Here is a 22,305-nt window from a genome sequence, read left to right as displayed (position 1 = left end):
CACATACCCTAGGAGTTGCACGATGCTCCTCCTTCAAGGCTAGACTTACCGTCCCAGACTCTTCAATGGACTCGACTTTTGCAAACAGTCTTTCCAAAACTTGCAGTGCGGGTGACAATGCAGAGCAACCCTTTGATGCGACCCGCAACGATTTCGACAATGCTTACTTCAATGCACTCCAGAGGAAATCAGGAGTCCTATTTTCGGACCAAACCTTATTCAACACTCCAAGGACCAGGAATATCGTTAATGGCTATGCTTTTAACCAAGCCAGATTCTTCTTTGATTTCCAACAGGCCATGCGCAAAATGAGCAATCTTGATGTTAAACTTGGCTCTCAAGGTGAAATCCGTCAAAATTGTCGGAGCATTAACTAGCCTAGGCCATATATATACCTATGATTTATGTATTGATCATGCTCCCACTTTTAACTATATCTCCTCTATCATATATATGAATCATGAATCTTCTATATCCTCCCATGTAAAATTTGTGTACCTTTCGTAATATGCTGTTGTATACTTATTGATTGTGGGTTTCAGATATCCATCGAAGCATAATACTTGGTGATCGTGTATTTAATTTAGGTTTATGAGCTGTTATCTCACAAGAATTGAGAATAGTAAATTATGGTTTGTATATATGTATCTAAAAGAGTAATAAAAGTGTATCTATCTATCTATAAGAGTAAAATAAGTGAATATATACATTACCTACATTTCACATGGGACCGTATCCAAGACCAAAGTCTCTAATCTCGGTTGAACAAATCTCCGGATGTATAAATCAAAAGATAACACAGAACGGGTCCTTAAAATGTCTAAAATTTGATATAAATGTGTAATATGTTAAACTCATGTAGCGAATAAACAGAAGACGAGACCTGACGTAGGGGAGGCAAGAACAGTTAATGAGATACAAATGTGAATCAAGAAGTTACAACAATCGTCAAGTAACTTTAATGACATGTGTTTGGGTTTTAGCTTTCAACAACATTCAAATCCCTTTTCATTTAACACTTACAAACCCAATCTGATCCTCATGTATTCACTTAAGAACCAATAATAATATGCAGAAGGAGAAACTAAAACCCTTAATAAATACACCCAAAAAGAAAAAGAAAAAAAAGACAGAGAAAGCATCCGTGTTCGAATCCTATCTTGGACCCGAGGGGTATTCGTTTTCGATCTGGGAAGTGGAATCGCCAATGATCCAGCCAGATACGGCTGGATGATGGGTTGGGTAGTTGAAATCTTGTCTGAACATTTCCTCCTTTTGCCATTCTTCCCATCTCTCAGCTAAACCATCTCCTTCAAGCATTCTTACAACTTCAGACATCTTGGGTCTTTCCATTGGTGAACTCTGAGTGCAGAGCAGAGCCACTTGGATTAGTTGCTCCACTTCTTCGTCTATGTAATTACCCTGAAGATCGACATCTACTAGTGCTTCCAACTTCTTCTCTTTTAACAACCCTTTCACCTGTTGTATGGTACCAAACAAACACCCCTAATTAACACAAACAGAGAAGCAACACACATCATAGAAGTATGCAAGTGGGAAACAAATATGTTTATATACCCAGTCTAGTAGCATGACATCATCGTCATTGGCAAGGCGAGCAAGATCAAAAGCCCTTTGTCCAGTGATGAGCTCAAGAAGCATGACTCCATACCCGAACACATCGGTTTTCTCTGATGATTTCCCTGTAGAAAGGTACTCAGGGGCAATATGACCAATTGTACCACGCACTGCAGTTGTCACGTGTGTGTCTTTGTAGTCCATGAGTTTTGCGAGTCCAAAGTCCCCAACCACTGCTTCAAACTCTTCGTCCAACAATATATTTGCAGCTTTCACATCTCGATGAATGATCTTTGGGTCGCAATGATCATGTAAATATGCAAGCCCCCTTGCTGATCCCAACGCAATACGCTGTCTCTTTGGCCAATCAAGTGGTGGCTGGGACTCAGGCCGTTCTACAGAGAAGATAAAACATAAGATTACTACATATTTAACGATCAACTTGAAACCAGTTTCCCTTGTCAGTCAACTTAGCAGAGCTATATCTAATATGGTAAGCCCAACTAAGAATAGAGCATTCCTAAGGATGGGTAGGTTAAAAAAACAACATTGCAAAGATATATTGCAGTAATTGGGAGACAAAGAAAAGAGCACAGGATGAGAGATACCTCTTAAACAAGAGGCAACACTTCCATTGGCCATGTAGGGATAAACAAGTAATCTTTCGGTTGGAGTCATGCAAAATCCACGAAGCCGAAGCAAGTTTCTATGAACCGCCATACTGATCATCTCAACCTCAGTTTGGAACTGCAGTTCACCACCTTGGGTACGCTCCTCTTTCAGCCTTTTAACCGCCACTAAAGTACCATCAGCTAGCCGTCCTTTATAAACTTTACCAAAACCACCTCTACCCAATATGTTCTTGTTGCTAAAATTATCTGAAGCAACTTGTAGTTCACGCAATGAAAACCGCTTGAGTTGTCCTAAATGAACCTCTGGGTCCTCTTCAGCTGCAAAACACGGTAAGAAAAAAAATCAGCCATTGATGTCTCAATAAGAGAACAGGCAAAGCAAGTTTCGCTAACCTGGTACATCAAAGAAGTGGTCCTGTGGTTTCTTCCTTCTCCACCAAGCAAGTGCAATGGCCGGAACAGCAAATAGAAGTGCAGCACCAGCAGCAACTCCTCCCGCAATTGCTCCAGTAATTCTATTACTCCCTGCAAGTATAATATGAAGAATTTCTTTCTTAGTACATACCAGATCGGCCTTATAAGTACCAATTCAAAGACAAAGACATATACAAAATGAAAAACCTGCAGGTGATGGCGGTGTAGGGGAGATAGGAGGCGGTGGGGATGCAGGAAGGGGTTTCAACTTGGTGTTGGCAAAACTGCAGACAACTTTCAAATAATTAATTCATTATTCTCTGACCTCCCCACCAAGATTTAAAATAGGAGAAAGAAGCAAAACCTGATAGGTGTGAAAAGTGAAAAGGAACCGTTAACAGGAATATCTCCAGTGAGAGGATTGTTCGAAAGATCCCTGCATTTCAAGATGATATCATTTTCTGACTTAATGCCAAGACTGGCCAAACAATAATCAGAAACATGACAAAGAAATTTGAGAGAGACAAAGTTATACTCACAGAACTTGCAGCGTCGAGACAGCAGTCAAAGACCTTGGGATTTCTCCAGATAAGCTATTGTTATTGAGACGCCTAATCACCAATAGCAAACGATCATGTCACGAATAAGTGGATACACATGAACCAGTAATGAGTTAATATTGACGAACGTAGAGCAAAAGTATACATTAAAATAGAGGTTGTTCTAAATTCGAATGAGCCTCTTAAGACTACAGATGCGTTCACTCTCTAGATTTACAGAGCACTTACAAAATAATCACACTAACAGATTTAAAACGCTTAAAGCTTAAGGCAGAAGAATATTGTTATCTTTGATAGAACGACATCCTTCCAGAAGCATATAGGTTTCATACAAATTAAGCAAATTAATAAACTTCCATTGACGATCACAAAGGTGACAGACAAGTCCAACCAAACAGACAGTCACTCTGAATTTGGAACATCTTGCTGCTCCAGTGGAATTAAGTGAGTACAAGGATATCTGTAACTATAACGTTCTGATTCCTTTTAAAAATCTCCAGAGCAATAAGATAGATCATATGATACAACATCCTAATCTCCTAGAGAACCAACATGTTTTTCATTTAGTGAAAAAAACTTAGCATCTATTTGGCCACACTACTCTCTGACTCCGGTAAATGTAACAACACATTGTACGAATAGCTTTTTAAGGAACGTATTAAAAGAAGAGAGTTAAATAAGGGAGCATACAAGAAACGGAGTTTCTTAAGCCGGCCGAGAGTTGATGGGATAGGACCGCTTAAATTGTTCAAGTAAAGATCCAAGCTCACCAATTCCGTCAAACTTCCAAGCTGCTCAGGGATTGTCCCAGTAATGTTATTGCTATAAAGCTCCCTGTCATTACACGTCTCTAATATTAATTTCTACTGGAAAAAATATATAACTACTTCACAAATACTATATGATAATGCATAATTATACAGTTATATGGACCATTTTCACATTTTTTTACCCCAATGCACCAAAAGCTAAAAGCCGAGTTTTTTTTAAAGAAGAGAAGACTTACAAATACTGCAAGTTTGGAAGCTGACCAAGTTGCATGACGAGCTGTCCAGATAGATTCGCATTCCCAAGGTCACTGAGCAAAACATAGGAAATTCTGAGTAAATGCGAAGAGCCAAAAACATCATAGGGCTACTAACGAGATAGAGAAAGAAACTTACACACGTGTAACACTATTGTCACTATTGCAAGTAACATGAAACCATGTACATGGAGTAACAAGAGTAGCATCCCAACTTTGAAGCACCTTGTTAGGGTCGGCTAAACTGTTTTTCAATGCACTGAGAGCATCACCTACAATCAACCAAAGCAAAAAAAAGGAAAAATCAAATTACTGTCAAACTTTGCAAACATCAAGGGTTCACAAGGACACAGCATCACTAAATCAGTCGAAACAGAGAAAACAACATTATAACTAAAGAGCAGCAAAACAAGCAGCTTCAAAGCTTAAAAGTGTCCTCCTTTACGCGAGAACAAGTTATCTCAAGGATCCAGTAATGTAATCTTAACCTAATAAAACTACATAAACCAGCCAAATTCGCAGTAGTCAACAAGAATGAAATATAAAAGAGAAATGAGAAAAAAAGGGGGAAACCTTCGGCGTTGCCCGCAGCTCTGAGAACCAAATCCAAAACCAAAATAAGCCAAAAGAAGCCAGGAATCAATCGTCGTTCCATTTATATCCAAGTTGTTCCACAGATTAACAAACAAAACCCTAAAATACTACTTCACCGATATAAGCATCAGAGAAAGATCCCATCATTGTTTTCACACACACCCACAAAAAAAAGAAAGGATCTTTAAATCCCCGATTAAGCCTTACTACCACACAGAAAAGGAAACCCCAAGATGAAGAAATTAGAAGCAGAATTAAGTGAAAACCCCTCAACGCGTATTCACCCGTTGACTTAATTTGAAGAAGAGAGAAAAACCAAATCGAACGAAATAAAAAAAAAACGCAACGCCGAGATCGCTGACCGTTGACTCAAGAGAGAGGAAAACCCAGTTTTGAGAAAACGAAAGAGGAAGAGGAAGGTGAAGAAGAAGATATTGATATTCCTGGAAAAATACTATAAAAAAATAACAGAGAGAGGAGAAACCAAGTTATCGGAGGTAGGAGCAAGGAAGACGAAAATTCGTTGAATAGAAAAAAAAAAAGGAAGAAGATTAAAGACAACAAACAAAACAAAGGTTCTTCTTAATTTTACTGGGTTGGGTTGAGTTGAGTAGCTTGGTCTACAGTGAAAATTAAAGGCAAAAGTAAGAAACGAGAAAACGACAAAGTGATGATGACGTGGAGCATTTTCAAAAGCTTATTTAAGCTAGTCAAAGTCAAAGACGCACGACTTCATTCGGAATCATGTTTGTTATGTTATATGTTCTCTCTTCCCGTATCCATCATCCATCCATGGTTATCATGATACTATGATAGTGATCATCAGACACTTAATTCTTATCGGCCCATCTCAGTTTTCCTTTATTTCTTTCTGGGCTTCTATTGCTTTTTGGGCTTTGGTCAAACTAGTCCATTTCTTTCAAAGTAATGAAACAAAATGGGACCTGTTGAAAATGTTAGGTTTTATGGAGATTTGAAAGAAAAAATATATATATATATATTAGGATAGAAAAGATTGATTTTTCTTTCTTCATTCCATGATATAATTACAAAAAGAAAGAAAAAAAATTGACATTCTTGTTTCATATAAAGAAGGGTACATATATAGGTTACTATCATCAACCAATATAAGAAATTTAAAATAAGTTGAAATAATCACATACGGACATTAAACTGTGTGTGGTTTGCCAGCAATTAAAATACGGACACATTACCTAGTTTTGTCATAAGAAAAACAAAACAAACAACCAGTCACAAGTCACAACACTACACAAGGCCCATAGATTAAAAAACTTCCAAATCTGACAGAGATTGTGTAATAATAACACCTCACAATCGTATCCGTGATGAATCCATCATCATCATATATAAATTATTTCTCAAGATTTTCACTTTTCTCCTTCCTTACCTTTGGCTTTTTTGGCCCTTCACATGCACACCTATTAGTGCCCTTTTCACGACACATCTTGTGTCTGTGTATACATTTTCCTTTTTTTTTTTTTTTTTTTTATTACATCTTAGAGGTAAGGTATCTATCTATTATCTAATTTAATCATTGCGCACACATGCAAATTCTTCTCTCCAACCATCAAAAAGTTATACTTTAGTGTTCTTCTGTTCGTAATCATCTGGGAAGAGCTTCTCTGTTTCTTCATGGGCTATTAAAGTTCCTCTGTTTTTTGGAAAAAAAAAAAAAACAGAATGGAATCGGAGAAGAAGCCCACCACGGTATTGAGCGCCATTACAAGACCATCGTGGGCGTTTCTTCTCCTTGTTTTCACCGTCTTAGCCATTCTCTCTCTCCAAATCTCTTCCAATTCTTTCTTACCTCTCTGGATCCCGACTTCTCCGTATGACCCGGTTACCTGCTCCGGTTTTTTCAACCACGACCCGTCTCCCAACCGGATCGTCATGTCGATCACCGATTTCGGCGGCGTCGGAGATGGTAAAACGTCGAACACGGCTGCTTTCCGTCGCGCCGTAGGGCACCTTGCAGGTTTTGCGGCGGAGGGTGGTGTCCAGCTCAATGTCCCAAAGGGCACGTGGCTCTCTGGAAGCTTCAACCTCACCAGCAATTTCACGCTCTTTCTCGAACACGGCGCTGTGATTTTGGGATCCAAGGTACCATTTTTTAAAATTTATATATACAATTCTATAACACAACATTGATAAAATTTTCGTTTTTTTGTTGTTGTTGTTTGGTTCTGAACAGCTTAAAAAGAGTATTCAATAGGTTAATGTTTTTGTTGAACATTTGATGATTGATCTGTGGTAATTCAGAATTGGGGTTTGTGATTGATTTTTGATTAAATCGTTGGTTCATAAAGTAGCACTATTGATTACGCTAATCACGATCAGTGGTTACAATGGACCCACCATGGTTTGATACACCAAACAAAAGCTATTATTTTTCTGAGTGGAATAGTCTTATAGTGGAAATCTTGTTGATTGTAAATGGGTGGACTAGCTAGTTGAAATCAAGAATCACTGTTTTGTAGGACTTGTTTAAAATGAAGGAATGTGCTTATGTCAATCAATAGTAGCTGTAAATAACATTAAGTAAGTCTGGGGAGAAGTGAAAGAAACCATTTTTTTTATATATAATTAGATTCCAAGAAGAGTTAAGATGTATAGACAACTTTTGTCTGAAGCATGTTCATGTACGAAATAAGATCTAATCAGATTACTTGTGTTGTCCCCTAATTTATATTAAATTATTCCTGATTTTTGCTGTCAAGTTTTGATTTTGTTAAAAATCTTGTCTGCTAGTGTGTATTAGCACATTTTCATGTGTACTAATACAGATACTTTCTCTGTTTCTTTTTCATTTTTAATTCTACGTTGTATTACAATATTGATATGATTATGGTTTTGATAGGACATAGACGAGTGGCCAATAATAGAGCCATTGCCTTCTTATGGAAGAGGGAGAGAGAGACCTGGTGGTAGACACATTAGCCTCATTCATGGAGACAATCTCACTAATGTTGTCATTACAGGTATGTGTTTTGCTGTTTCAACGTCACAAATGTTATTAAATTTGTATCCAACTGCTGGGTTTTATTGAACAATGTGGCCTGCTTTCTTTGCTTTGTTAAGAATATTAATCTCAATGTCTCTCATTCTTTGACATTAATTATAATTCTAGTATCCAGTCCAAATTACAAGTATTTGGTCTTTGCCTAATGCTTCAGCATTGTTGGTAATCTGATAAGCATCAGCAATTAGTATTTACTATTTAGAAACAGAGACAGTTTGAGATAAGGATGATTTCGGATTTTTTTTGGGTCTCACTGTTTTTGGGGTTTTGTGGTTTAGAAAAGTTTGGAGTTCTCTAGAATTAACTTCTTGGCTTTTCGAAAAAAAAAAATGCAGGAGAGAATGGGACAATAGATGGACAGGGGAAAATGTGGTGGGAGTTATGGTGGAACAGAACATTGGTGCATACAAGAGGCCATCTTATTGAAGTCAAGAACTCTCATAACATACTCATCTCTAATCTCACTTTGCTCAATTCTCCTTTCTGGACAATCCATCCTGTTTATTGCAGGTTCGTAGTTACTTCCAATCATGCGTTTATGCTGCTGTGTCACACAAGCGTGCATGGTTCGTTGACCTCTGGAACTTTTGTTTTGCAGTAATGTTGTTATTAGAAATATGACCATCCTTGCTCCGATGAATGCTCCTAACACCGATGGTATAGATCCAGGTACATAATCTCTACTCTGTATTACCCTCTTACCTTGTGTAAATCACCTGCTTAGGCCTTGGTTGTATCAAATGTCAAACTCTGTGTGCGTTTTAGGCGTAAATTAGTATTTGAAACGATCAAAGCCTATCTTATATCTCTGAATAATATTGCAGACTCTAGCACCAATGTCTGCATTGAGGACTGTTACATTCAAAGTGGTGATGACCTTGTAGCTGTAAAGAGCGGTTGGGACCAGTATGGAATGGCTGTGGCACGTTCAAGTTCAAACATTGTAATCCGAAGGATCTCTGGTACTACTCGCACTTGTTCAGGAGTTGGAATAGGAAGTGAGATGTCTGGTGGGATTTTTAACATAACCGTTGAAGATATTCACGTTTGGGATTCTGCGGCTGGGCTCCGTATAAAAACAGATAAAGGAAGAGGCGGGTACATTTCGAATATCACCTTTAATAATGTGTTATTAGAGAAAGTGAAAGTTCCAATCAGATTCAGCAGTGGCTCAAATGATCACTCGGACGACAAATGGGATCCGAAAGCTCTTCCTAGAGTAAAAGGGATTTATATTAGCAATGTTGTGAGTCTGAATTCAAGAAAGGCCCCAATGTTGCTAGGTGTTGAAGGCACGTCGTTTCAAGACATATGTTTGAGAAATGTTACGCTTCTCGGGTTACCGCAGACCGAGAAATGGAAATGCAAGGATGTTTCAGGCTACGCGAGTGGCGTATTTCCTCTGTCATGTCCACAGTTGTTGCAGAAGAAAGGTTCAATACCTCAGTGTGTTCATAGATGAGTTTTTTGAGATTTATTGAGAATTTCCATGTGGTGATAGAAGTGGCCATGAGTTTGAGCAATGTTTTTTTGGGGCAAAGATTCATGGTCACTTTGATAAAAGTCATCTTGGTTATTCCTTTTTAACACGATTTTTTGGTTCTTGCTTTGTGAATCTTGATTCTTTTTATACATACACATTGTGTAACGAAATATACTTTGAATCATTCCATAAAGATTTTGCTTATTCATTATTGTTACCGTCATTGTCATTGTCTTTCCACACACCGTTTGTATTTCACCCACTACAAAAAGAATTGCGTTTAGGTGCATGAAAGCGTCGTCGTTGGTCAGTGAGTTTGTTTTTCGACATAACGTAAAGAGTTATAATCTTGGAACGATTATTTCAATCCATTGTTTTGTGTGTTTAAGAACAGTCAAAATAAATCTCTTTTTGTTATGTAAATTTGATAAATCAACCATTTATAAAATGTTTAGATATTTGAATGAATATATATAGTTAATATAATCATTTTACAATTGGCAATATATTTGATAAATACAATGATGTACATGCAGGCCCGGCTCAAACTTTGCTTAGACCCAGTGCTATTTTCTAAAAAATCTCTAAACATATACAATTTTTTTCAAAAAAAAAAAAGTTACATGTAAATTTTTTTTTTGGATCCTTGGACCCGGTGCTCTAGCACCCCCAGCACATGTCTTAAGCCGGCACTGTGTACATGAACTTTCTGCAAAAAAAGGTTGAGATTACAAACCATATATCCCAAATATTTATGATTTAGGAAAAATCTGTTACTGATGAAATAATAACCATTCATCACTAACGCATAAATCATTATTGGTTACAGAAACATATATTTTGCGAGAAGATAAATTTGTAATCATCTAAAATAATTTAGACGGTCGACAATAATCCCAATGCTACAGTTCATCATATGAGGTTGAAAAATTGTCGGTGGCATTATTTAATTTCACAATTACAACAAGATGATTTCTTTCATTTGTTTATTATAATATGTCAAATACATGTGATTTTCAATCGTAACAGGTTGACCTTAAGGATAAACTTCTCATTTCTGCAAATATGTACGTCTCCCAGTGTCCCATGCATATTGTATTTTCTTCATTTTCGCAAATCACATATAAAAAAGAATCGAATAAAAATGAAATACAAAATCGTAGGTTCGTAACGAGTCTAACGTACACCGCAGAGTGGCCCAAGATCGACCGTACTGGGTAACAATGAAAAGAATACGGCCATATCCTAAAAGCTCAGCCTAATTAAGATTCAGCTTGTTAACAACTGTTATAACTCACTAAATATATTCGTCGTGGTCGAGGAATAGGGTATTAGCTCGATAGACGACACAAGCTTAATCGTGATGCACTTAGTTAAACTTGAAAAGAAAAGCTTCTTATCGCCGGAAACCAACAAAAAAGTTATAAAAATGTAGTGTTTTAATTGATTCACAGGTACATACATGACTAGATTAGCTTTAAAAGATATGTAACCAGGTATATGTCTCCCTCAGATATTATTGAATACAGCTAACTTGTTTTAATGCTAATTGCCTAGGCTATATATATTATTATACTAATTTAGCAGTCGACAAAACTAGATGACCGCAGCGAATATCTATATATAAATTGGTTTTTAGCACGTCCGTAAAACAATAGCAGACAAGAAATTGATTTATCCTTTTGCCCAACACCATGCAAATGTTTGTGTAGCATGTTTAATTATTATTTTTTTTTAAACAACAAATTATTATTATTTGTGTTGTGACGGTCTAATGTAACTAACGCACTAAAATTTTCATATTATATAACATATGCATTCTGATACAAGCTCTCATATAGATTCACAATTCAAGTTTCACCACTTCCAATACATTAATTAGCGAATTGCTAATTAGTCCCATGTATGTAATTCTACACCCTATCGGCCCATATACCTATTTGTTACATGATTCTGTTACATGATGCCTATACATATTTGTTATATGATTCTGTATAAAATAGCAAACCATGCCATATAAAAACACACACACATATATATATATATATATACCTATACATATATACACCTAATTAAGTATATGATATAGATTTGAATGCATGAAAAACGAGAGTTGTATTTGATAGAAGATCAGTATGAGAGTTTAAGGAAGCAAAAGGCTGAAAATGATAGCTAACCGCTAATGATATAAACCTTAAAATCACTAAGGTGTGATATAACAACCTAAGAAGTTAATCCGACACCAAGAAAATCAATGAAAGTAACATTGTTCTTCTCAACATCATTTTCCATAGATGGTCCATCTTCACCTGAAGTCTTGTTATTATCTGGTGTTGCTTCGTGAAATGTGTGATTGTGATGATCCACCAACTCTTTCGACGTTCTCCTCTCAAGAAGAACTTCGTGGCGGACATTAGAGACTGATGAAGATCCAAATTGATCATTTCCAGGGGATGGAACAAAAGAGCAAGGCCAGAGACCGCGTCTCTTATCCTTTTGATACCTCCATAGCCCAAACTGGGATCTATTAAGCCTTGTAACACTAGAACTAGGGCTCAAAACATTATGCCAAGTTTGGCTGAACGTAGAAGTAGCCGTGGAAGATAAGTTTTCGCGTTTGCGTCTAGCCATGATGACATGAAAATGGTTTTTGACGGAGTTGTCGGTCCTCCCAGGGAACAGTCGAGCTATGGACGCCCAACGATTACCCTGGATCCGATGAGCTTTAAGAAGTCTCTCTTCTTCTTCCTCGGTGAAAGGTTTCTTGGTGATGTTTGGATCAAGTTGGTTGTACCATCTCAATCTACAGCTTTTCCCTATGAATCCATATCACTCAGTTATATATAAAACACATAGATCTACTACAAACGATACATACATATATGGGAAATTTATCAAAATATGAATATAGTATTACCTGATCTTCCATAGAGATGTTGAGCAATAAAATTCCAGTTCTTGGGACCATATTGTTCGACGAGTTGCCGGAGATTGTCGTCTTCAACAGGTCTCCAGTGACCTCTCTGGCAACTCGGCTTCTTATTGTCAAAACTGTTGCTTCCTCTAGACATTTCCATGGATGCTATCTCCATCTCCACCTATATCAAACCAAGCAATTGTTGAAGAAAGAGGTATCGATAAAATAGTCTAAGGTGAAATGATAAAAAGGATGAAAAATAATACAAAGAAGAAGAAAAAAAAAAGGAATAAAAAAGAGAGGGTTGGTCTTGGTTCTCTTCTCTTCTCTAGGGTTATGGATGATAAGTCACTTTTATTCTTTTTACAAGACACCCTCATCTTTTATGTAATATAATTATTATACTCATCCAAACAAAAACTCTTTTAAAATACCAAATTTACTTCGTTATACTAGTTCTTACACTATAGATTTGTACGTACTACCAACATGAGCCTAATTACGTACTTATGTACGTTCTCTATACATGCTTATATATCAGACTATTCTCTTTTTTTTTTTCGGTAGAGAATAGTCAGATATAACTCCGGTAAGCAATTTCTAAATACATATTCTAGACTGACTTCGCGATGTATATGCATCTTACGAGGGAAGATATTAACCGTTTTCAAGAAAAGCTAGTGATGTTGATGATTCTGAACTCAAACATCCATACTAGCTACATTAGTTTGCAACCAACTTAAATTGACGATCATTCTTATTATTTTCCAATGCATCCCACCTAATTGTTCGAAGATGCAAGTAGATGTACATCTATTATAAATAAACAAAGGACAAGTGTTGAATATGTATATATAGAAACATGGACACTCATATTTATAGCAGCCATCACCTTTGGTTGCTCTAAATAGACATGTTTACCTCTACAAGTTAAGCAAATAAGCATAATTAATATAATCTTTCTGTTACACTGAGGTGCGGCTGATAAAACATGATCATAGACGGTGTTATTTTAATATCATCCGGTTTGGAGCATGATTAAAGACATATTTTGTTGTGCGTATTTCACTTTGACGAAGTATAGTCAAAATAGGGGGCACACATAATTTAGACGACTTTCTTTATTTTCCCTTCGGAAAACAGAGTTTACTAGTATTCAACTCACGTCTAAACACATCGTCTACGCTCTAACCTGAGAATCGATGAAGATTCAAAACCCAAAATTGAGCCTTTAACTACAGTAGAACTATATGATCACAATAGTTTACAAAATTCTTAGCAAATCTCGACTTCTTTCATTGCCTCTATATATGCTTTCACTTTTTTTCGATTAAGAAAGAAAAACTCTGTAACAGAAGAAGTTATGAACCAATTTGATCAATGTACAACGATTGTTTGGCCTTAATGAAATCTGAGATGGTGGCTGCTTCACCATGCCTGATCACTCTCCCGTTCTCCATATACACAGCTCCATCCGCATACTCGAGCTCCTCTAACCGATGTGTCACCCATAATGCTGTCACATCTCCTGTCTTTGCATTTATCAGATCTTTCACAGCTTTGATCACACCCATCTGCAGAACAAAAAACAAACCCGAGAAAACAATATGCATCGATTCAGAGAAGCTCAACATAAGTTACTCACTTCCAATGTCTACCATACAACAAGATCAAATTAGCTCAACACAATCATCATATTATGCTGAGTTGAAATATTCTAATTACAGAAGGGTAGTCTAACAGTATTACTAGTGTTTTTAACAAGCATTTTGTCTTACCTGGTCAGACTCATCTAGGAAAGTTGTGAGCTCATCCAACAATAGCACTTTGCAAGATTCAGCTAAAGCACCAGCAATGGCAACTCTTTGTTTCTGACCACCACTGAGAGTTTGAATCGGTCTCTGGAAACAATAACAGAACTAAAAAATTTCTTAAATTGAACTAGCAGACATAGAGATATCTTACGGTCATGCAGTTCAGATAAGCCTACCTGCATATAATCACGCATAGCAACTGCATCCAAAGCTTTAATCACTCTAGACTTAACTTCTTCCTGATCCATGTCATGATACTTGCCAAGACCGAAGGCCACATCAGCTTCTACTGTAGGCATAACTACCTGAGATGAAAAAGAAGGTTTCAAATGTGGCCAGAATGAGCGTCATTATCTTAGCAAATCCAGTTGTTACTAACTAATCTGCCTCAGCAGTGGCAACAAATTGATTCTTACAACGTTATTATCAAAACTAGAAACATTGCTTTCTTATCAAACAAATTAAAGGTTTGGATGAAGGCTGTATGTAATAAGGAAAAAAGAAGCTTAACCACAAGGCAACTCAACCATAAAACAAAGATACAAATCAAAGATGGAGATAAAAGTATGATCCTTTACCATCTAAACGAAACAGTAGTCACATTGCAAGAGCAACAAAACTAACCTGATGATCGGGATTCTGAAATACAAAATTCTTTGGTTTCTCCACAAAGACAGTACCGCTGGTCGGATTCACTACACCGGCTAAAATCTGTAGAGTTCGAAGCAGTTTTCATGAAGATTAAACATTGTATCTGGCATTTGTTTAAAATCAGTCTTAGTTACACAGACAAAACAACATCCACAGATTTGACTTCTCCCTGAGTTTTATGCTACACTGTATGATGATACAGAGGACTCTTTAAAGTATATAATCTATAAAACCCACTGATAGTAACCAAGAGTAGCAAACCTAGTCTACACAAGATCAAAGAAGACTTAAGAACATTGACAGTTCATTAACAAAAAGCTTGAGTCTTTGCTCTGCAAATGCAATGATTTAAGGAAAAGAAGAGATGTAGGAAGAGAGAGAGAAAGGAGAAAGACCTTCAAAAGAGTAGATTTCCCACAGCCATTGGGACCAAGAATCATCCACAATTGTCCACAAGGAATTCGAAAGGAGCAATCTCGGAGAATAGGAACAGAGATCCCTTGTCTTGTACTAGCGGAGAAACATAGATTCCGACACTCAACGGCGGCATCATCGGAGAATTTGATTCTGTAACTACCGGAAGAAGAAGAAGAAAAAGAAACACTCGATGATATTGAGCGAAGAGGCAAGAGACGAGGCAAGAGACGAGGAGGTGAGGCTGCAAATAAACAGTGACCATTCATTTCTCTGAAGGAATTTTCAAGAATTCGCCTTTAATTACTTGCAATTGCAGATTTCTTCTTCTTCTTCTTCCTCGCAACACCATAAAAATTACAGCTTTCTTCTTCTTCTTCTTCTTCTTCTTCGTGTAGAGAACGCTCTCTCGCCTGGTTCAATCCCAGCTAATCTGGTTTTCGGTTCGATATATTTCGGTTTGGTTTGGTTTGGTTTGGTTTGATCCGGTCTAACTTTTGTCTAAAATTATATTAAGTTAAACGATTTTTAAATTGTGCCAATTAAATAAATAAAAATTTGTTAAGTTCCGATATTTTTGAAAAATTTCAAAATATCATAGCTTAAAAAATATTATGGAAGATTTTACGCATAATAATAAGTGTCAAGTAAATCATATTTCAAAATTACATAATCAAAAATTTTATTTCGAAACATCAATAAAAATCATTTCTATAACAAAAAAGAAAAATCGCAAAGAAAAATTGAATTTTCGTAAGAATCATGTTTTCTAAAAATTGGAAGCTGATTCTTCTGCCGATCTTGTTGACTTGGCTCCACCCTTTAATTATGTTTTTCTTCTCAAATTTATCGGAACAATTTATTTTGTTGTGTGGTTAATATATACTACGAGTGGTGGATAAGTGACTGCAAAAGAACATAATTAGACAAAAAAAAAATTAAATATCTCCAAGCAGTAGAGATAATATTTATCAATTTTTCGAAACATGAGGTCAAGTACCTTGTTTATCTCTTCTTGTATTTTCATCTGTTTGATTCTAATCCATATTGAAGGTAGAGTAGTATGTTTTTATACAAAATTAATCTATTGTATTACTCTATTCTATAAGCTAAAAAATTGTTATAATTGGTTGATAAAAAATTTAGAGGTGGAAGCAGCTAGAGCACCTCCCCAAGACTGTTGGGATCTCATCACATTTCCTGGAAAATGTGGTTCTCATGGTAAGAAGAAATGCTTTAAAGAAATGGAAGCTAAAATGAAACAACGTTTTCTTCAATGCACATGTAAGAACTTGGAAGATGAACCCAAACCACCTACGGATGAACATGACTGCATTTGTCAAAGAGAGAATCCCTACGACTGTAATGTCCGACCTTAGATATTTTAGAAACATATATCAGCCATCATACTAAAAAGTTATTTGTCGATGAATTAATAGATAAGAAAATTACGTTGGTGTTGACACATTCCAAAACTTCTTTTGTATAATCAATTTCAGTAATGTAAGAATAAATTTTGTTGCTTTTGACTGTTCAAATCCTATATGTCGAAATGTCCTTCAAAAGTCCTTTTACCATCTTTAACTTGTATATTTCCATTTTAAGTTTAAACTCATTTTAGTTGTTTCGTAAATGTTTTTTTTTTCCATTTTTCATTTTTGCATGGAAGTTACGTATATCCGTTGCTTCAAGTTCTAACATTCCAATTGTTCACATGCATAAGACAAAGTAACAATTTTAGACCTTACTGATGATGCCTCTGTATCAATTTTCGTTTTAGATTGAGATATTGAAGTAAGATTCAAGGCTTTGATATCATATTGTTGGTTTGTAACTTAAATTAAGCCCTAAGCCCATGAGATCAAGACAAAAAAATGTTCTCACATCAAAAATATTGACTAGGATCAAATATTAATTACGCTTTCAGATATACTTAAGATGATGTATGTTTATCGAAATTTTTTTCAACAGTACTGATGATGACTTGAGATATTTAACACATCTACATATAAATATATACGCTTAAAAATATGCAAATATTTATAAGAAAGATTAAGGGAGTAGTAGAGGAAAACTGATAAAAGGGCAAACAAAAAGAAGATCTCTCTCGAGTCCTCCATTTTTCTCTGCAACTTCGCTATAAAAACCTAGGGATTTCGAAGCATAAAGATGTTGAGGTGGTTGTGTTTTTCCCCACCACAAAAAAGCCGAAATGAAAATTCGAGGAGACAAGGATGGTCCGATCTGGTAAGTTTGGACCTTTTCCCCTAAAGATATTGTAAATCACTTGAGTAGTTTATTTACTTTTTTTTACCTAGCTTGTTGGGAAAAATATGTTTGCTATCTGCTAGATCCGTAAGTTCAGTGAAGTTTTTGATTTTGAAAAGAAACTAAAATTGGTATATATAGGACGAGGAGGCCGAGGCTCACATCATGAATAACATGGCGTGGGTTAGTGTTCCTGTGCAATCAACTTGTGGTCCTACGGCAGATCATGAGAGTTATTTGGGGGGTTTTGTAGCCAAAATTACAGCCCTGCTAAAGGACGATGCGGTTAATAGGGTTGCTCTGTGGGGCTTAGAAGGTTCTGGAAAAACGGTCATTGCAAGCACTTTGCACACCAACATTGAGGATCCAACTTGTGCTCTACAGTTTGATTTAGTGATTTGGGTTGAATGTTGTAAAAAGTTTGACTTCAGAAGGCAACTACACCAAATCGCTCGTAGGTTGACCCTTTTTTACGCAGAGGATGCACCCGACGCTGTAATAGCTGGTTTAATCTTCCGCAAGTTGCTGAAATTTAAAACGTGTCTCTTCATCCTCGATGACGCTCAGAGTTCCATCGATCTAGATCGTTTCGGTATTCCATGGAGAAATTATCAAGGAGACAATGGGGTGAGAGTCAAAATTCTTATCACCACTAGGGACCGCGGTGTGTGCCGGAAGCTGCTAGTTGATCAAACCCTAAAACTTGACTTCCTAAGCGTTGATGATGCTTGGAAGTATTTTTGCTCCCTGGTTGGAGACAATGCTACGTCAGCCACTATCGCACCCATTGCAAAGCAACTTTGTAACAAACTTCAAGGTTATCCTTTTGCCATCACTGCCGTGGGGAACCTAATAGGACGATCAAATTTACCTGCCGTCTGGTGGAAGTTTGATTTGCAAGACCTAAAAGAGGCAGACCGTGCGGTCAAATTTACTCGTAAAATCATATATGCTTCTCTAAAGTTGACATATGATTCTTTGCAAGACAAAAAGATGAAACCATGCTTTTTATTATGTGCTTCGTATCCCATGAGTTGCGTAATCAAGGTAAAAGAGATTGTGTGCCTTATGGTATCAAAAGGAATCATAGAAGATTGCGAGGGATGCCAAAACGACGGCCTTGTGTTGGTCCAAGGCTTGAAAGACGTTTTTCTTTTAGAAGACGGTCTTGATGATGAGACGGTTGCAATGCACGCAGTGATTCACGATTTCGCCCGATGGCTTATGTCCACAAACGAAGGTAACATGCATGGGTGTATTCTACAAAACATTGAGCAAGAGGTGCAGCTACATGATCAGTCATCCTCTCCCATGACAAATTAACCCGTGATGATTGCTTCTCTGTTTTGAGACTATTGTCTATTTGTCTTCGTGATCCGTTTGCTTTCTTCCCAGATAAATTATATTTAAACTCTACGACTAATACTAATAGGATGTTTTGGTTTCCCATGCATGGTTGGCTGAATTTAGAGTTATCTGTTTTGATTATTACTATGGATATACCCTAGCTAGGTTTTAATGATTTAAAGATGATATATCGTAAAAAAAAAGTTCGATCTTACTGATAAAGATTTTTTCCTTCTATAATAAACGAAGGATTCACGGCGTATACAACATCTATATATGCTTAAGGATGTACAAAAGCGATTAAAGGAGTAGTAGCGGAAAGTGAAAAACAAAGAGACAAAAAAAGAAGAGTTAAGAAATTAGAAAGGAGCGGTAGCAATGTCCCAACCATGAGGACTCATAAACGTCATTCTTTCGTCTTCATCATCATCGTCATCCTCCAAATTTATGCATCGTCCTCTTTCTTCACTAGCTCTTAAACCCTCATGCGTCTCCTGTTTTTTTTTCCCCACATATCATCCATTAGATAATGTTACAAAGAAACGAGAAATTGAAGAAACTTAAAGAATTAATCAAGTAAATAATTAATACCTTTGTGAAGATATCCATAGCTTCCTCCATTGTTTTAGTTTTCATCACAAACATAGCTTCTTCTCGAGCATTTTCTATTTGATCGAGATGCAACGTCATGGGCTCTGTCTCTATGGAAGGCCTCCTCTCTAACATATTCATTCTCTTGCTTACTTCGAATTCCATCTCTCGGATTTAGCTTGAAGACAAAACAAAACAAGTTTTTGATGAATCTCTCTCAGTCTTTGATTGATCTGATTATATATAGAAGAAAATAGTGGATTTGTTCAGGGCGTACATATGAATCTTTTAAAAAATATCTCATGTTTTTATAAGTCCGATGTGGGGACGTAAGAGAGAGAGAAGAAGATGCTGAATCACGTAACGTGGCGTGGTGGGGCGGATCACGGCGGTGGATTGGGAACANGTCATCCTCCAAATTTATGCATCGTCCTCTTTCTTCACTAGCTCTTAAACCCTCATGCGTCTCCTGTTTTTTTTTCCCCACATATCATCCATTAGATAATGTTACAAAGAAACGAGAAATTGAAGAAACTTAAAGAATTAATCAAGTAAATAATTAATACCTTTGTGAAGATATCCATAGCTTCCTCCATTGTTTTAGTTTTCATCACAAACATAGCTTCTTCTCGAGCATTTTCTATTTGATCGAGATGCAACGTCATGGGCTCTGTCTCTATGGAAGGCCTCCTCTCTAACATATTCATTCTCTTGCTTACTTCGAATTCCATCTCTCGGATTTAGCTTGAAGACAAAACAAAACAAGTTTTTGATGAATCTCTCTCAGTCTTTGATTGATCTGATTATATATAGAAGAAAATAGTGGATTTGTTCAGGGCGTACATATGAATCTTTTAAAAAATATCTCATGTTTTTATAAGTCCGATGTGGGGACGTAAGAGAGAGAGAAGAAGATGCTGAATCACGTAACGTGGCGTGGTGGGGCGGATCACGGCGGTGGATTGGGAACACGTGGCGCGTGAAGGATGGTGGTGACGACGCACGTGGCGGATTGGTTTGTATACGAGTCAAAAGAATTCGATTTGCATGAAGATAACGTAACGAGAGACTTCTTCTTACTTCTTCGGTTCTTCCCACGATTTTTATTCTATAATATATTTATGTTTATTTTTTGTTGGAGTTGGTCGGCGGGTTGAGATATTTTCGTTTCTTTTTCTTTTTATAATGACAAAAAAAGAATAAGTACGTGTAAGTTTTGTTTATGTCATTTACATAGACATGATTAGGTGTGACTGTGTGATGGTCATCAGTCTTGGGCTCGTTTTAAATAGGTTGACTAGAAATATCTACCTCCCGATTTTATTATATAACCATAATCATAATCACATTTCTATTCACATAACTTAACCGTAATCAATAATGTTTACAAATAAAAATGATATTTTTACATGATTAAGTTTTAAACGATGAGAAATGGTCTAGCTATAATAACTACCAAAAAGGTTTACTAATTTTTACTAGTACGATCATTATGTTCTAGTCATTTACTTAGGTTGGACAAAACCACATTACCATAATATTTTTAACAAACGTTGATTTGTCATTAATGATCGCCATGTTCTAGTCATTTACTTCTTTAGATGTTTATTAACAAATATTACCTGCGGTATTAAATATAGATCGTCTAAATAAACATATAAGTTTATATTTCAATTTTTTTTTTTGAGAATTTCATTACAATAGAAACTAATTTACAGAAAAAGTCATATAAGTTGTAAATACAACTAAGGCTTGATAAACTTGTTTTGCAAATCTTCATTTTATTTTACTAACAAGTCTTCCAAATATGAGTAAACTTTGCAAAGAAACAGAGATCTAGGTAAATTTGGAGACAGTATTGGTTGAAAGATGTCGGTTGATTAAGCTCTTACCTATTGGTTTAGATATTTGTCTAATAAAATTTGAAAAAGCTCAAAAAACTAGTATTCCAACTTCCAAGGCATCTCCCTACAAAAATCATTTGTTAAACTAATGGTAGATAAAAGAATTGTACAAAGATAACACCATCATATAGTTAAAGTCTAACAAATAATACAAAATCGTATCTTCTAGTTTGATTATGCTCAACAGGGATTATTGTGAATTAAGCAACAAATATCATATGAATATTTGAAGGCAGAAAAATATGCATATGAGAAAAGTGGAGATTTTTATCATCGATGGTATTGAAACTGTTATTATTATCCAAATGACAATGATATTGGTTTGTCTCGTATACCGTTTCCTTAGTTTGCATGTTCCCTTAGATATACAATTCATTATTGTTTTATAATTACTTTACAATATCTTATATTTAGTATTATTAGAATTTATTTGTATTAGAATTGTTGTACACAAGTTGCTAATGATGAGAATAAAAGATTTAAACAGGATTTTAAAGTAAAATATAGAGTGACAACATTATTTGTCATGTAGTAAAATATAAAAAGGTGATAAAAAATTATAAATTGTTTAGACAAAAACCAGATCCATAGATATGTACATTTACAAGGACGTACAAACATCATTTTAAGTAGCCAAAAATGGCAAATCCACAGAATCATCTAGAAAAAATAAAAATTCATAAGACTTAGGTTACAAAATAGCATTTTCTACAATAATCCCTATAGAGATGTTTTGTAATTAGAGAAAAAGGGGCAATAAATTGACGGTTGTTGTTATTGAACCGTGGGAATGAAGAGAATAGAGGAGAGTTTGTCATGCTTTTTATTTGGTTTTAGTGTTTACTGTTAAGCATATAAACTCTACATTTCCACATATATTGTTAGTCTTTATACATAGACCCAACAACTTTACGAAAGAAAACATAAGTGCAGTATCAAAAAGAAAACATAAGTCCAGTTTGATACTAGGCAACATGGAGAACCTCTCAAGCAAATCTTCCTTATAAGCAATGAATACTTTTGGCTCTCTCAATTGCATCTCGCACCTTTCTCATTGGTTCTTCATACAAATAG

The 22,305-nt window shown here is 36.0% G+C and overlaps 9 protein-coding genes across 9 annotated transcripts in view; 4 read left to right on the top strand and 5 right to left on the bottom strand.

The window, feature by feature from the left end:
* The window catches only part of LOC104721477 (peroxidase 47), a gene marked incomplete in the record, with an annotated part of 2,897 nt that extends 2,315 nt beyond the window's left edge, over positions 1-582 (top strand). The window contains 1 exon segment of the mRNA XM_010439463.1: positions 1-582. Within this exon segment, the coding sequence (XP_010437765.1) occupies positions 1-377 (377 nt within the window).
* Positions 892-5,369, bottom strand: LOC104721475 (BRASSINOSTEROID INSENSITIVE 1-associated receptor kinase 1). Its single transcript, XM_010439462.1, has 11 exons — positions 4,782-5,369; positions 4,348-4,480; positions 4,191-4,262; positions 3,875-4,018; positions 3,164-3,235; positions 2,989-3,060; positions 2,832-2,908; positions 2,604-2,735; positions 2,187-2,528; positions 1,579-1,973; positions 892-1,479 (listed from the first exon to the last, which is right to left on the bottom strand). Exons 1-11 carry the CDS (start codon positions 4,861-4,863, stop codon positions 1,156-1,158), a joined length of 1,845 nt encoding a protein of 614 aa, XP_010437764.1. The 5' UTR covers positions 4,864-5,369; the 3' UTR covers positions 892-1,155.
* Positions 6,187-9,536, top strand: LOC104721474 (probable polygalacturonase). The gene is made up of 5 exons (XM_010439461.2): positions 6,187-6,923; positions 7,681-7,801; positions 8,178-8,352; positions 8,441-8,511; positions 8,667-9,536. Exons 1-5 carry the CDS (start codon positions 6,504-6,506, stop codon positions 9,302-9,304), a joined length of 1,425 nt encoding a protein of 474 aa, XP_010437763.1. The 5' UTR covers positions 6,187-6,503; the 3' UTR covers positions 9,305-9,536.
* Positions 11,431-12,534, bottom strand: LOC104721473 (myb-related protein A-like). The gene is made up of 2 exons (XM_010439460.1): positions 12,243-12,534; positions 11,431-12,141 (listed from the first exon to the last, which is right to left on the bottom strand). Exons 1-2 carry the CDS (start codon positions 12,415-12,417, stop codon positions 11,549-11,551), a joined length of 768 nt encoding a protein of 255 aa, XP_010437762.1. The 5' UTR covers positions 12,418-12,534; the 3' UTR covers positions 11,431-11,548.
* On the bottom strand, positions 13,466-15,513 carry LOC104721472 (ABC transporter I family member 10, chloroplastic-like). Its single transcript, XM_010439459.2, has 5 exons — positions 15,103-15,513; positions 14,681-14,767; positions 14,233-14,361; positions 14,021-14,143; positions 13,466-13,816 (listed from the first exon to the last, which is right to left on the bottom strand). The coding sequence occupies exons 1-5, from the start codon at positions 15,388-15,390 to the stop codon at positions 13,604-13,606; spliced, it is 840 nt and encodes a 279-aa protein (XP_010437761.1). The 5' UTR covers positions 15,391-15,513; the 3' UTR covers positions 13,466-13,603.
* LOC109127626 (putative defensin-like protein 233) lies at positions 16,060-16,544 on the top strand. Its single transcript, XM_019232638.1, has one exon. It carries the CDS (start codon positions 16,108-16,110, stop codon positions 16,498-16,500), a length of 393 nt encoding a protein of 130 aa, XP_019088183.1. The 5' UTR covers positions 16,060-16,107; the 3' UTR covers positions 16,501-16,544.
* LOC104727595 (probable disease resistance protein At4g27220) lies at positions 17,564-18,712 on the top strand. The gene has a single exon (XM_010446687.1). It carries the CDS (start codon positions 17,564-17,566, stop codon positions 18,710-18,712), a length of 1,149 nt encoding a protein of 382 aa, XP_010444989.1.
* LOC104721471 lies at positions 18,925-19,615 on the bottom strand. The gene is made up of 2 exons (XM_010439458.2): positions 19,328-19,615; positions 18,925-19,230 (listed from the first exon to the last, which is right to left on the bottom strand). The coding sequence occupies exons 1-2, from the start codon at positions 19,490-19,492 to the stop codon at positions 19,096-19,098; spliced, it is 300 nt and encodes a 99-aa protein (XP_010437760.1). The 5' UTR covers positions 19,493-19,615; the 3' UTR covers positions 18,925-19,095.
* On the bottom strand, positions 19,545-20,181 carry LOC104727594. The gene is made up of 2 exons (XM_010446686.2): positions 19,894-20,181; positions 19,545-19,796 (listed from the first exon to the last, which is right to left on the bottom strand). Exons 1-2 carry the CDS (start codon positions 20,056-20,058, stop codon positions 19,545-19,547), a joined length of 417 nt encoding a protein of 138 aa, XP_010444988.1. The 5' UTR covers positions 20,059-20,181.

Source organism: Camelina sativa, chromosome 11 (genome assembly GCF_000633955.1).
Source record: "Camelina sativa cultivar DH55 chromosome 11, Cs, whole genome shotgun sequence".
In the NCBI taxonomy this organism is placed as follows: Eukaryota; Viridiplantae; Streptophyta; class Magnoliopsida; order Brassicales; family Brassicaceae; genus Camelina; species Camelina sativa.
This window is presented reverse-complemented; position numbering and strand designations above follow the sequence as displayed.

Coding starts and splice junctions, on each gene's coding strand:
- LOC104721471 (XM_010439458.2), bottom strand. CDS start 19,492: ATGGAATTCGAAGTAAGCAAGAGAATGAATATGTTAGAGAGGAGGCCT. Junction 19,231..19,327: donor CTATGGATATCTTCACAAAG/GTATTAATTATT, acceptor AAAAAAAAACAG/GAGACGCATGAGGGTTTAAG.
- LOC104727595 (XM_010446687.1), top strand. CDS start 17,564: ATGGCGTGGGTTAGTGTTCCTGTGCAATCAACTTGTGGTCCTACGGCA.
- LOC104721472 (XM_010439459.2), bottom strand. CDS start 15,390: ATGAATGGTCACTGTTTATTTGCAGCCTCACCTCCTCGTCTCTTGCCT. Junction 14,144..14,232: donor CTATGCGTGATTATATGCAG/GTAGGCTTATCT, acceptor TATTGTTTCCAG/AGACCGATTCAAACTCTCAG. Junction 13,817..14,020: donor TCCTAGATGAGTCTGACCAG/GTAAGACAAAAT, acceptor TTTGTTCTGCAG/ATGGGTGTGATCAAAGCTGT.
- LOC109127626 (XM_019232638.1), top strand. CDS start 16,108: ATGAGGTCAAGTACCTTGTTTATCTCTTCTTGTATTTTCATCTGTTTG.
- LOC104721475 (XM_010439462.1), bottom strand. CDS start 4,863: ATGGAACGACGATTGATTCCTGGCTTCTTTTGGCTTATTTTGGTTTTG. Junction 4,481..4,781: donor AGCTGCGGGCAACGCCGAAG/GTTTCCCCCTTT, acceptor GGTTGATTGTAG/GTGATGCTCTCAGTGCATTG. Junction 1,974..2,186: donor TGTTGCCTCTTGTTTAAGAG/GTATCTCTCATC, acceptor TCTTCTCTGTAG/AACGGCCTGAGTCCCAGCCA.
- LOC104721474 (XM_010439461.2), top strand. CDS start 6,504: ATGGAATCGGAGAAGAAGCCCACCACGGTATTGAGCGCCATTACAAGA. Junction 7,802..8,177: donor CACTAATGTTGTCATTACAG/GTATGTGTTTTG, acceptor AAAAAAATGCAG/GAGAGAATGGGACAATAGAT. Junction 8,353..8,440: donor ATCCATCCTGTTTATTGCAG/GTTCGTAGTTAC, acceptor TTTGTTTTGCAG/TAATGTTGTTATTAGAAATA.
- LOC104721473 (XM_010439460.1), bottom strand. CDS start 12,417: ATGGAGATAGCATCCATGGAAATGTCTAGAGGAAGCAACAGTTTTGAC. Junction 12,142..12,242: donor ACATCTCTATGGAAGATCAG/GTAATACTATAT, acceptor ATGGATTCATAG/GGAAAAGCTGTAGATTGAGA.